General features: G+C 35.1%; 2 protein-coding genes across 2 annotated transcripts; one reads left to right on the top strand and one right to left on the bottom strand.

The window, feature by feature from the left end:
* Positions 1-215: 215 nt before the first annotated feature.
* On the top strand, positions 216-3615 carry LOC146904565 (Tetratricopeptide repeat (TPR)-like superfamily protein). The gene has a single exon (XM_085723639.1). It carries the CDS (start codon positions 342-344, stop codon positions 2718-2720), a length of 2379 nt encoding a protein of 792 aa, XP_085579765.1. The 5' UTR covers positions 216-341; the 3' UTR covers positions 2721-3615.
* Positions 3616-4492: 877 nt separating this feature from the next.
* Positions 4493-13020, bottom strand: AUG5 (HAUS augmin-like complex subunit). Its single transcript, XM_085723638.1, has 10 exons — positions 12259-13020; positions 10110-10652; positions 9639-9780; positions 9392-9559; positions 7900-8109; positions 7383-7568; positions 6334-6496; positions 5764-5959; positions 5450-5582; positions 4493-5215 (listed from the first exon to the last, which is right to left on the bottom strand). Exons 1-10 carry the CDS (start codon positions 12705-12707, stop codon positions 5084-5086), a joined length of 2322 nt encoding a protein of 773 aa, XP_085579764.1. The 5' UTR covers positions 12708-13020; the 3' UTR covers positions 4493-5083.
* Positions 13021-14820: the final 1800 nt, after the last annotated feature.

The following is a 14820-nucleotide window of genomic DNA, read 5'->3' as shown; positions in this document are numbered from 1 at the left end:
TAAGTAGGCCTATTTCGGTCACGACATCTAACTTATCTTACTCATAAATTAAGATCTTGCAGGCAACTCGCATCTTCTTAGCAATTTTGGGACAAAAGGGGGCAAAATTACCATTTTTTTAATAATAATGGACCAAAATCGCAATATTTTAAAACTTAGTAGGCGAAAGTGCAGTTTAACCAAGCAAGAACAAGAAATTATAAATTCTTAGTCTTCAAATGAAATGAACGTGTGGCATGTTTTTGAGTGAATAACGAAGAACCTGCAACACCATGTTCAATCCGAGGATAAACAACAATTTCAGCACATCATAGTTAGTTACACACACCAAACAAAAACCAATGAAAACATTATCAAAATCATCATCTTCAACATGGAAACAAGTTTCAGAATTACTCACAGTAGCTTCCATAACCAAAACCCTTTCAAAAAACCCAACACAAACACCACCACAAACCAATCTCACACAAACCCTAATCCACAAAATCCTCTTAAACCCATCACTTCACATTTCTCACAAACTCAATTTCTTCAATTCCAACAACAACATTCATCATTCTTCACTCTCTTACTCACTCATTTTCAACAATCTTTGTAACCCCAAAACCCCTTTTTCACTCCTCCATCAACACCTTCCTCACCTTCTTCATTCCATGAAACAAAATGGTATTGTTTTCGATTCGAATTCGTTTAATACCCTTGTTAATTTTCTTATCAAATTTGGTGTTTCTCATAATAATAATACTAAAAATTTTCACTTTGTTATTGATATTTTGGATTATATTCAAACACAAAATCTTCAACCTGTTGGTACTACACCTTTTATTTATAATTCTCTGTTAATTGCTTCTATAAAGAATAATCAAATTCAACTTGCTTTATCAATTTTCAATAATATTATGACACTTGGTGATGATGATGATTGTTTGAATTTGGATTCTGTTATTGTTGGTTCGTCGAATTACTTACTTTCGGTTTTAAGAAAAGCCCGGATGAAGAAAGAGTTTGAGAATGTGTTTAATAGGTTGAGGGAAAGGAAAAGTTTTGATTTTGATTTGTGGGGTTATAATATTTGTATTCATGCCTTTGGTTCTTGGGGTGATTTGGTTACTTCTATGAAGCTTTTTAATGAGATGAAGGAGGATAAGAATTTGTTTGGACCTGATATGTGTACTTATAATTCGGTTTTATCAGTTCTTTGTAAGGTTGGGAAGATTAATGATGCGCTTATTGTGTGGGATGAGCTTAAAGGGTGTGGTTATGAACCCGATGAGTTTACTTACACGATTCTTGTTCGGGGTTGTTGTAGGACTTATAGGATGGATGTGGCGTTGAGGATTTTTAATGAGATGAAGGATAATGGGTTTCGTCCCGGTGTGCTTGTGTATAATTGTGTTTTGGATGGTTTATTCAAGGCTGCGAAGGTTAATGAAGGGTGCCAGATGTTTGAGAAAATGGCTCAAGAAGGGGTGAAAGCTTCTTGTTCAACTTATAATATTCTGATTCATGGACTTATTAAGAATGGAAGATCAGAAGCTGGTTATATGCTTTTTTGTGATCTTAAGAAGAAAGGTCAATTTGTGGATGGGATTACTTACAGCATCGTTGTGTTGCAACTTTGTAAAGAGGGTCTATTGGAAGAGGCTTTGGAGTTGGTGGAGGAAATGGAAGCTAGAGGGTTTTCTGTTGACCTTGTAACGATAACTTCTCTATTGATTGGGATTCATAAGTACGGTCGTTGGGAATGGACTGATAGGCTCATCAAGCATGTCAGGGAAGGCGATTTGTTACCTGGTGTTCTCAGGTGGAAAGCTGGAATGGAAGCTTCTATCAATAATTTTCATTCCAAGGAAAAGGATTACTCACCAATGTTCCCTTCCAAAGGAGGTTTTAGTGAGATCATGAGTTTCATAACTCGTTCCCGATATGAGGATGATGAGGTGGAAACTTCGTCTGAACAAATCGATGAGTGGTCATCATCTCCACACATGGATAAATTGGCAAAGCGTGTTGTGAATTCAACTAGCAATGCTTCTCGAATGTTTACTCCTGACCGTGGACAAAGAGTTCAACAAAAAGGGTCTGATTCTTTTGATGTTGATATGGTGAATACTTTCCTGTCTATATTTTTGTCGAGGGGAAAGTTAAGTCTCGCTTGCAAATTGTTTGAGATTTTCACCGACGCGGGCGTGGATCCTGTCAGTTATACATATAATTCTATCATGAGCTCATTTGTTAAAAAGGGCTATTTCAATGAGGCTTGGGCTATTCTGAGTGAAATGGGAGAAAAGCTCTGCCCGACCGATATAGCGACGTACAATATGATAATTCAAGGTTTAGGAAAGATGGGAAGAGCGGATCTAGCCAGTTCTGTTCTTGACGGGCTACTGAAGCAAGGCGGTTATCTTGACATAGTTATGTATAATACCCTCATTAATGCTTTGGGGAAGGCAGGCCGAATCAATGAGGTGACCAAGTTCTTCGAGCAAATGAAGAGCAGCGGGATAAATCCTGACGTTGTCACTTATAATACTTTGATTGAAATTCACAGCAAGGCTGGCCGACTGAAGGATGCTTATAAGTTCTTAAAAATGATGATTGATGCTGGATGCACCCCTAACCATGTTACGGATACGACTTTAGATTATCTAGTACGGGAAATTGATAAATCGAGATACCAGAAGGCATCAATTGTGAGCAAAAAAGATGACCCTTCTTGAGGGGAGATAAGATTCTAACAGTATATGCAACTGGAAATTTGTTATATAGTAACTTTTATACATCTTAAAGTTATGGTCTGCACCTTTTAGTTATTACTGTGATCAAATGTAGTGTATATTGCTGTTAAACTGCAGCGATTATAATTTAAGCTCACGGATAAGAATTCTGGGCCATTTACAGATTCAATCCGACCTTTAAAGTTCACATATCCTGCAAATTCGTTTCCATCTTTGGATAGATAAGTCTATTTAGTGGTCAGTGCCCACTAATTGTTTGGATAATGAGATGGCACTTATCATACATGTGCTGTTTTCATATTCAAAGCAGGGCATGAGAATTGGTGGTAAATCGCGTTGGTTCTAACTTCTAAGGTAGAGGATTGGTTGAGAAGTTTGACACATGAAAGATTTTTGGGTTGCCAATTTGTAAATCTAAATCCTGGCTATAGATATCAGGTGAATAATATATGAAGCTGCTGAAAATGAAAGGTTTTTTGGTTGGCAAGTTGTAAATCCAAATCTTGGCATGTATGTGTACTTCTTTTTAAAATTTTTGTTTTATCAGGTTGTGTATGTTTGGAGTGATGGTTGCTGTTTTTAAGGTGCTGCTGACTGTTTTGTTGCATTGATAGAAGTCCGGTGCTTTGTTTTTGTGAGTACCGGCTTTGTTTGCTGCTACTTCGGTTGGGGGATTTTGTGCTTTTGTTTCCTCACTGTTGCTGTTAGTGTTATCTGTCAGTTGCGTGGCCTTTTTAATTCAGCTTCTGTTTTTCTGTTTTTGTGTGGGTGTTGCGGTGCCGCCTATTTACGGCACCTTGTATTGCAGTTTTGATCTCCTATGTTCGTCTTGTGCGGGGAGCCTTAATAATATATGTTGTTTCAAAAAAAAAGAAAACTAGAATTTGTGTCTCTTTCAGTTGTTTGGTTCTATAAATCTTTAGTACTAAATAATCATTAATTTAATAGTTAAGAAAGCAATTGTACCGAAACTTCAATTTGTCAATATGCTAATGTATTCTAGAAGGTTATATATGTGGATGGACTAGAGTAACACGTGCAATGTAACATTGTAAAAAAATCTGTAACACAATTCATCTGTACTGTCAAAGAAGTATTTTCTTATACACTCCATGAAAAAGAATTACTAGTCTTTAGAGTTCACAGGTTTGCACCAACCAACCACATTCCTTGAAACTTAGCCAACCAATTTGTGGTCATTATCACATTTATTATGCTTCATTTTACATACAATTATCCCCTCCCTACATCTCACGGATAAATGTACTGTTTTGAACCATAACCCAAATGATTATTGTAGCAGTGAACAGAGAATATATTGTTCCATTAATGTGATTCACGAAAAACTGTGATGTCAACTTGGTCACGGTCTTCATATGAAAAAGTTAATTTCCAATTTATTCTGAACGGGTAGATGATACAATGAAAGGTGTAATAATCAAATCATAAACCAGAGATCCAACCCAAACAAATTAAATTGGTTCAATTTTTTGTCATGTTCGGTTCTATACCGAAACAAATCGATCAAACACGATTACAATTGATTCAAATATCGATTTCACATCATTCATAACCCAGAATCAAAACAAACCATTATACTTCATTATATATTTTTTTTATTTCACACTGAATTATTTCCATTATGAAGAAAATATAGAATTCAAGATTACCAAAATAAATTCTTCAAAAAAAAAAAAAAGATTACCAAAATAAATTAGCAATATAAAATACGAACAGGATTCTTCTGCAAAGAGTTTTTGTTTGTTTACAAAACAAGAAATCTCATCATATACCACGTAAAACTTAGAATAAGTGCCACAAAACATAAGTCTACCTGTAACTAGACTTCTTAATGTTTTCTAAACGATACTAATTGTGTCCAACAGTTCAAACCAGTGTGCAATAAATGAAGTTGAATATGTTTTCAACTTCAACTCTCTGGCACACATTAAATCAATTTACAGAGCTTTACAATCAGAGGATTCAAAACCATTAATCACATGCAATTATAAAGAACATTCTAACTTACCACCTAGAATCTGAAATGGCTTATAAGTTAACCTGTTTCTCATATAGCTTATAAGTTATAATACACATCACACTTCTGAAGAGAAAGAAGGGGGAATCTAAAAAAATCAACAGGTGGAGGAGAGGTTTCTTTCTTGTTCTTGAGGTTTTCTTGGTCTATCAATAACAACAACAGCTGCACATTCCATCCCAAAGTAAATGCTTGAAGTACTAGCTGAAGAATATAAAGTCTTCAATGTCGATAGCAAAGTGGGAATTGTTTAGACAATCTGGGACTTGAGAAAATTTAAGTCACTTTAGGTGCATTACAATTCTATTCACAATAGTAGCTCCTGATCATAACATGTTAGAAGCTTTTTCACATGATTATAATAGGCAGCTACATTTTGCCCATCCACTGTCACCCAGTCGACAACCGTCGATGCCGGTTGCTCCCACCACTCATCAAGCTGCAGAAGAAGTTGCAATGTAAGACTAGAAATGGGAATTTTAATAGTTATCAAAAAAGAGATTGGAATGCACCAAGAGATTGCATATCAAATTGAACAATTGTGATGAAGTTCTTTATATAGCAATATATGTAAATAAAACATGCTTAGCAGAAGTTGCATCAGGTCATTCCTGAAATTTTCAGCACTGTTTTAAGGGATATCAATCTTATAACAATAACAGCAGTAACTCACCAATCCCCAAACATATTTGCAAGCTTCCAAACTCTGCTGAGCATTCAAAACACCAGTCTTGAGTTCAGGCAACCATTTTTCAGTGACAGCTCTTTCTTGTTCTGCTGCCAAATTTAAAGAAAAATTGGTCGTCCTGCATCATTATATTAAATATCAGAAACAAAGAGAAAGCTTCAAACAAATTATCAAGGTTTGAATCTGAATGAGATGGAAAAATATATTAACTACATCTTTTTCTTTGACACCTATAAATGAATTTACTAAATTATTAACCATGACTGTAGGTAGGATTTGGGGGTTGAATTCATATCTACCTTTCATAGTCCTGTTGAACAAAGTAGGCATGATTCAACAAGGCATGACCACTTTGCACAAGATCCCGTCTAATATGGACAAGATTAATAGCCTTTAATAAATCTTCCAAAACACTAGCTTCTGAACCACGACGTTTCAAGCAAAACTCCAGGGACTCCAGTACGGATGCTAGACCAGCATCTGAACCCTCCAAGCCTGCGCATTAAGAAAATCATTTACTGCATTAGAATAGGTTTGAGCCCACGTATATGCATACCCCCAATAGTAAATACCTTTGAAACTACGTTTGTAAGTTAATGAAATTAATATGCAATAGTAATATAGAGGACAAATATTGAGTAAGGAATGAATTGAAAATATTTTATAACGGATTTTCATTTCAAAATGTATCAAAATAAACAGATTCAATAGTTTTGTTAGGCATTAGACAAGTTTCAGACAAATCTTTTTCATCCAAAACAACAAGAACTTCCATCCTGGACATGCCTCCATATCAGACATCTATGATAGGGGTGGACTGTGCACTAGGAAAGAGCCTTTCAGCGCATGAACAATAATAGTATACTCACCACCAGCAGCATACTGAAGTGCAGCTGAGACCCGACATATTGATGGAATTGCCGACGGATCCCGAGCACCGGCTCTTGCTGTCAAAATAGCCGCACTTATTTCTGCATTTGCAACTGCTTCCTGTCCAGATGATCCACTGGACCCGATGGCCTCAAGCAGTGCCTGAACCATAATATATGATAAATATAAGTTGAAGTAGATCTTTATATATGAGATAGATTATTAATATATTCAAAGCAAATGTCTCTAAAGCCATTAAAAGTTCCTCGTTCTCAAAAATGTATTGGGATTTATTTGATTTGCTAAAAAAAGGTTGGAATATAGCACAGAAAAATTTGTTTTGTATTTGATTTAAAACTTGATCATGGGACAGAGCAAAACAAGGGATACGGTATAGGAGAATAATCTTAAATATTGTTACTCACTAAACTACGGAAACAACTCCAAAGTAAAAAATACACTTTGTTGCCTCTCACTCCCAACTCTCTCACCCAACCACTTCTCTCACATGCAACTTTCCGCCTCTTGCAGAATAATCAGAGGATTGTTCTCCGAAAAATCCTCAGTAATTTCCTTAGCCAGCTCAAACTCACCGAGCTTCAGAAAGTCTCTTGCTCCTAGACTTCTTATAGGATAGGGTTATATCTACAACTTTGCATTCTTCTTAAAGCAGTTGTCATTCCTGATACGCAAAAATTACACTGCCTTACACTGCATTCAATTCATGTTCCTCATTGTATCTTGAGCTTTCATATTTGGAGAATATCATATCCACCCCCCATTGTATTTTCCTTCTTTCAGTTTCATCTGAATATATTTCTTCTATCAATGTTGATTATTAAACACGACACCCAATCTGTTTGAGTTATATTTAAATGAACTCGGAAACTATGACTACCAAACGGTAGAAATGGAAGATCCAAAAGTACACCTCCATAAAGCATCTTTATGGAGGTGTACTTTTGGTACCCTGATCCAAAAACTCAGAACATTGTGTCTATTCTAACATTTGTAACGATGAACAAGTATCAATTAGAGTATTATAAACCTGTGGTGAAGAAGGAAGCATGTAGAGGCTATTATCTGGACTCCGATAAAAAGCAGACACTTCTTTCTCAATAAGATCCTTTGCACTATTTGAAGTCTCAACAACAGCAGAACATGCTGGAATTATAGTGCTTAAAGCATAATCCCTTGCAGTCGATGGTTGCTGACTCCAAAATGAAGCAGCATCCTGCAATATATAAGAAAACAAAAATCAACGAACCGTTTATTAAAAAAAAAAAAGGGGGGAAAAATAATGCGTTGTTGGAGTCACTTGCACGACTTGAGGGAAATGAATACCATTAAGGCCCGGTAGGAACAGTATATGCAAATTTACTACAAATATCCATTGTCTAAGTAGCCAGTACATATATCAAATAACAAAATGCATCAACATGGCCACACAGACAAATACATTATCCTAGGATCCAAACAGGGAACCATTATTACCCAAGGCTTGGCAATAAGTACAGCAGTCACATTCCATAAATACAGAAATTAATGAAATAGTTGAACTTTACCGTATTTGCTTTAAGAAGTGCGGTGTATATGGACTCAAGCTCTGATCTACGACCATCAAACTCTTCAATCTTTTTCCACTTTTTTTTCAGAGAATCTTCGGCTTCTTTCCTCTCGGCACATAACTTATTCAAGCGTTGTATTTCAGACATCAAGGTGTTTAAACTTGCCTTTAAACCAGCAACTTCTCTTTCCTTTGCCCAAACATCTAGCTGAATACATGTAAGTATAAGCTGGTAAACTCCCACCATAAATTTTGATGTAAAAAGATATTTCTAGCATTAATAATTGGATAGAACAGAACAGGACAAAAAGTTTCTTTCCTTTTTTCTTCCAACTCATAACAGTAGAAAATCCTAATTCTTGAAGAGTATTGGAAAATAAAAACGGAACCTAAATAATTTAATTGAACTTATTAAAAGCAAAGATTCCTCGGAGATAGAAAAAGATAAATTATTTATTGCTCCTACCCTACTATAAATTTTTTAATATAAAACAATATTTTCATAATTAAACATGTCGGGATGTAGATAGTTTAAACAGAATAAATCTTAGATAAACAAGTGTTTCATAATTTCCCTGGGTTTTAATTCAATTTTACTGGGAATATCAAATTTCGTAATCTTCCCCCATGAACTATATCAAAAAAAATATATCTTACTTTATAACGCCAAATTATCAAATCAGATTTACAGGCTACCTCAAAATAATTAGATGTGAAAAGCTGAACCAAAGGTAATTTGTCATAAAAACAAATTTTGTAGTTGTGTCTATTTCTTTCTCAGAATGTAGTATAACCAAATCAATCATGTAAACATGTCAAAAGCTATATAATATACATGTCCAAAGCAGCTTAAGACAATGTCTGAATAAACACTGGTAATTCAATTATTAGTTACTCCCTCCGGTTTCAAACAGAAGCATAAAAAAGCAAATGTCTCACGGTCTAAAACATAAGCAACTTTCAACAAAACTTTACTATATCAAAATTATTTTTCCTAAATTAAAATTCATTTAATTTAAATCACCTCATTTAATTTAAGCTGGCCTACTATTTTCAATAACACATTTATTAAGTTAAATCAGATTCCAGTGTACTACCATCTTCCAAGAAGAAGATAAGATGGACGGCCACTTCTTCCCATTTCAGAGCATAAAGGTCTGTCTTTTCTTTTAATCACCACATTTACATTGTAAAGTGAATATTCCACTGAACATCGTTAATTCACATATATAGACTAATAACTGAACACAGACAAGGGTAATTCGGGACGTGTTTAATTTTTTTTACTATACCAACAAAAATATATAAAAATTGTTGATTTCTTGATCAGCGTGCAACATATTTTTTTGCTTAAATATAGAACTGGAGGAAGTGTTTATTAGAAGTTTTGTGGTGGTAGTAGGAATCACACACAAAGGTGACTATACAAAAAATATATTTAACTTGCTTAAAAAGGACCTAATTCACTATAAGTTTTAAATGAATAATACCTGAAGTTGTCTAAGACTTCCAACATTTTGAGACGTGGCTCCAATTGAACGAGAAGTAACATCGGTGCCTCCATGCAGACGTTTCATAAGTTTTTCACACAAGTCCCTTGCTTCTGCAGCATTGTTTAGTGCATCTTCAGTAGCCAAAAACTGCTGAACATGAGCTTTCTGTGAACAGAGATACAACATTGGTTCAATAACTCAACTTAAGCCGACAAAACTATTCAGTCTAAGGATGAATAAAGACCTGTCTTTCAAGGAGCTGATTTTGACTTCCTCCTGGAGGCACATCAGCCCCAAGTTTTCCATTTCCATAAAGTGGATACTGTAGAGGAGAGCTCCCGTCAGAAGAGGAAACATCCATAACTATGTTATTTTCATATTTGTACCTAATTGAAAATATGCAAGTTTGGATTATATCAATAGCATGCGTAACATACTTGCTAATAAGATAAAACTAACAGAGAATTCATACTGCATACATATACAAACATACTATTGTACTCTGGTTGGCAGGGGACCTAAATTATTGTATGCCTCTTTTAGATGCTTTGTAAATTTAGCATTTTGGCGGATATTTTTTGGGAAAGTTAAGTTATTATATACTAACAATTATTGATGATTTCTACAGAAGGTCCAACCTTAAAAAATTATAGTCACAAATAAACTAACGAGCATCAACAAAACGTGAAAAAAGAAACTACATATATTCTGATACCTCAAGATCTCTGCATCAGCTCTAACATCAATTTTCTCTATTTCTCTGGATATTAGACTTTTCAAGTGAGAAGTGTATGCAGTAATTGCCTGAAGTAATAGGGGAGGACTCTTTAGGCAATTCACAATAACTGTTCTAACCTCATCCGGAATCTGCCCATCAAAATCAAACCCCAGCTTCGCTGCTTCTGCTTGAGGATTTGCTAGAACGCCACTTCCTTCGTAAGCAGGAAAAGAACTTTGTATTTTCTCAACCATGTAAGCTACAAGAGATTCACACGCCTTTCTAATATTCTTTTCCCTCGTGGTTTCAATGACAATGACATCATCTGAAGATTTACTGCCCTTAACAGTAGAATAAACAGCTTCCTTCTCATTTTTTGCACTAAAATTATTTACCATTTCAATGGAAGAATCCACGCCTGATCTTTGAGCATCCCTTGCTTGATTTATATAGTAACAGAGACGTTTATGGTATTCAGCAAATATTCTCGAAGCTTCATCACATTGGCGGTCATAGGCCTCCAACATCACTTGCTTATGCCTGCAGAATGGTAACGAACCCACTAATTATCTCAACCATTCAATGCCAGAACAATGACACGTTCATTATTTTTCTCATCTTTCCTTCAAATATATCATTGATACAGATACAAAAGCATACAAACTATTCTCGTCAACAATGATATTTAATCTCAGGAGAAAATTATTATACTAACAAGCAAAACCACAATATGCCTACGACAATAATCAAGGTGATAATAAACATTTGCAACATAAAAACAACCAGTTTTTAGTTTCGACTACCAAAGCCAGCAGGAAAAAGTGTTCTTTCTATCTCACAACAAAGTCGGCATCTCTTAGTCACTATGTAGCATCATAACTTCGGATTGAAAGCATGTTCGGTTTCCGAGATGTGTCAGTGTCACCGGCACATGTAATAACATTCAGTCACTTTCGTGTTATTAAATTGTTGCCGGTGTCTGTGTCAGTGTTCCATGGCTTATTCATCTTTTTGCCCAATGAAGAACCAGGAAAATTCCACTTCAACCAAGTGCTACTAACAACACAAGGAACCATTTGACTCATCTATGGAGAGTGCAGTTTAGAGATAATAAAGATAACTGTTACTATTGAAATTTCAATAATTTCATAGTTTATTATCTATCAACACGCATTTTATTTATCACAAATTCAACCAGGGATGGCATTGGACGATTCTTAATCTAAGGCAGATTTACAATTGCAGAATGCAAAATATAGTGGTTTGTTCAAATTCTACTATACTCTAGTGCTATAGCGCCGCTATTTCACAACACTTTGTGCTAAACAGTGTATCATGAAACAATAGGAATTTGTTCAAATTCCACTATGTCATCGCTATAGCCGCTATATGACAACACTAAACCAAAGAGAGTGAAGTTTATAGAACTATGCATAACTACAACAGTTGAAATTCCAATAACTTTATAGTCTATTATAATTTATCACAAATTCAACCAGTGATTACACTACGGTCTTATCCACCAAGTCTTATCCCACTAAGTGAATCGGATACATAATCAAACGACGTCACAATATTCGATCAAAAACCATTTCTCCAACTCATTAATCTCTAGATCCTTCTTAATAGTATCTCTTATAGTTTTTCTAGATCTTCCCCTACCTATAGTGATTTGGCTCCCCTCCATCTAATCTACTCTCCTAACTACAAAATCCACAGTTCTTCTATCTATATGCCCAAACCACCTAAGTCTAGTTTCTACCATCTTTTCTACTATAGATGCTACCCCAATTTAATCTAATGTTGTCATTTCTAATTGTATCTTGTCTAGTCTTACCACACACCAACGCAACATTCTCATCTCTGCTACGCTTAACTTATGTTCGTGCTGGTTCTTTACCGTCAAACACTCTGTCTCGTACACCACCGCCAGTCTTACCACTGTCCGATAAAATATTCCCTTCCCTTCAATAACTTCATAGTTTATAATTATATAAATTACTATATAAATGCATTTTAATTAACACAAATTGAACCAGTGATTACAATTCTTCACTAAACCTTAATTAGGAGCAAAATCAAATCAAATAAAAATCACAAATTAAATACAAAACATCAAAATTAGGTCAAAATTCGAAACCAAAACCTGTAATTCGCCCGTTCATCAAGCATCCTCTTCCTCTCGGCTTCTTCCCTCGAAACCTCTAGCATCCTCGCTTTCAAATCCTTCCTTTGTCTCCTCACAACATTCCTCAACCTCTCAACCTCCTTCTTCACCGCATCCCTCTCCATCAACGCAACCTCCACTTCCTCCCCTTCTCTCTTCTCCTTCTTCCTCCCACCACCATCCCCTTCACCGTGAACCGTAATATTCCTCCTCACATTCCTCACCGTCTTCTCCGATTTCGCACGCGTTACGAGGAAATTCCATACCGGAATCATGTTCCCACGGCAGATTTTTCGGATGGATTCGACTGACGGTGAATGCGATTTTCCTCCGGCGCTGGCGGCGTATTGGCCGAGTGGTCTGTATCCCATTTCTTTGTGCAGCCATTCGAGTATCGCTTCCGGTGACGGCGATGAAGATTGTTGCATTGTTGATATAATAACACTCGACGAGTTTAACTCAGTGACTCGGTTGAGTTAGTTAAGTTAAAAAAACTCGGTATCCAGTCCAATAACGAGTCACTAATCAGACTCTTGTATCCGGTATCCGGTCCAAGAAGCGACTAAGGCGGGATCGAATCAGTTAGTTACGTTATGTTTATGGTTGGATCTGATAGTGGATGGTGGAGTGGAGTTGAAGTTTAATTCTAAGAAGTAAGAAGGGGTTATTCTCTTTGGAAGTATCTTTCTGATGTGATGATTCAGTGTGTGTTGTGGTTGTTGTCTTTGTCTTGTGTTGAGTAGAGGGAAATTGTTGTTGTTGGTGGTGTTTCAAGATTTAGGAATTTTTCAAATTCTTTTTTGCTTAATTAATGATTTGGTCCCTTAAGTTATATGTTGGTTACATTTTGGTCCCGTAAGTTATTAAAGTTACAATTTGGTCCCTTAAGTTACTTTTTGGTTTCGTTTTGGTCCCTTAACTATTAAAAGTTTCGTTTTGGTCCCTTAACTTAATTTTTGGTTTTGTTTTGGTCCCTTAACTCTTCCTCCGTCAACCACTTTGGTCCTTTACGTTAGGATGAATGTATTAGCGCTAAGGGACCAAAACGAAACCAAAAAATAAGTTAAGGGACAAAAACGAAACAAAAAAATAAGTTAAGGGACCAAAACTAAACTTTTAATAGTTAAGGGACCAAAACGAAACCAAAAAGTAACTTAAGGGACTAAATTGTAACGTTAATAACTTATGGGATCAAAATGTAACCAACAAATAACTTAAGGGACCAAAAGAGTAATTAAGCCTTCTTTTTTTGTTCAATAAACGTTGTATTAAAAAAAGGGAAATGTCAACTTGTGTCATTAGGGCACAAGATAAGGTATCCAACATAGTAACTTTTTGTTGGAATGTATGCATTCAATTTAATTTTTAAATTTATAATAAATAGAATGCACAAAATTTAAGGGAATATTTCTACTTTTAGGTTCCTTATCTTGTGCCATAAGGGCACAAGTTAACATGACCCTAAAAAAAAATGCAATTTTTTTTTTTTAAGGAAACGTTGTATTAATGCAATTAAAATCCAAAATAAATAGCTAAGAAACAAAAATACATATACATCATGGATGGATTGGAGCTTATGTTTGTTTAGGCATATGATAAATTGTGTCTTCCCTTCAAAACTTATGTTTGTTTAGGCATGTGATAAATTGTGTCTTCCTTTCAAAAAATAAAATAAAATAATAACATGTGTCTTCAAAGAATAAGTTAAGGAAGATATTATAAAAATACACCTATTAAAAGTTGTACATTCAACTTTTTAAAAGCTAAATTATTATATTTTCAAAAAAAAGTTAAATTATTATGTTTTTCAATATGGTGGTGGAGTAATCCTCATGAAGACAAGGATGCAAGATTTTTCCAATGGCAGTAAATTACTCCTTGTCGCCACCCCATTGACCTCCCCACTAACGTTTACCCCATGAAAAACATCTTTTTCTCTCTGAAATCAAGTTAATGGATATCGCGCTTCTTTAAGTTTGATGTTTGTACTAGATCAATCAATTATATTTTTTTTTAATACTAAATTGATTATTTAAATCATACTATATTTTTACCGTTACCTTTTTCTATCCAACTATATTAAAGTGAGCTTATGTGGGCTTTAAACTCCCTGTCTCACGTGGCAAGTCCAAATCAACAAAACATAATTGCATTGATTAATTTTTATCAAAAAATATCACCATCTTCATCTTATCACCATCTTCATCCCATCTTTGTCTTCAAATCCAAGAGAAAAAAAAAAACTTTAATTAAAAAGATTAAAAAGATGAATTATTTGAAAAATAGAAAATAAAATTAAAAAGAATAATATTGAAACGCAAACTAGAACAATGAAGTTTACAACACAACACCTTCCAATCTCGTCGTCCTACACACTTACTTGCCCCAAGACATCATTGATGAAATCAGTAACCTCAAACTTCATTTCAACCTTAATAGTGAAGATACCTCCATTTGATCTGATAATTCCAATGGAGATTTCTATAGTTTTCAATGTTGATGGCACTATGGCAGCTATCTTGGTACCCCCCGTTAGAGAGG

The sequence above is a fragment of the Medicago sativa genome, chromosome 7, assembly GCF_051527215.1.
Source record: "Medicago sativa cultivar Bolivia chromosome 7, Bolivia_mono, whole genome shotgun sequence".
Classification (NCBI taxonomy): domain Eukaryota; kingdom Viridiplantae; phylum Streptophyta; class Magnoliopsida; order Fabales; family Fabaceae; genus Medicago; species Medicago sativa.
Note: the sequence above shows the minus strand (reverse complement) of the source record. Positions and strands in the feature narration are given on the sequence as shown.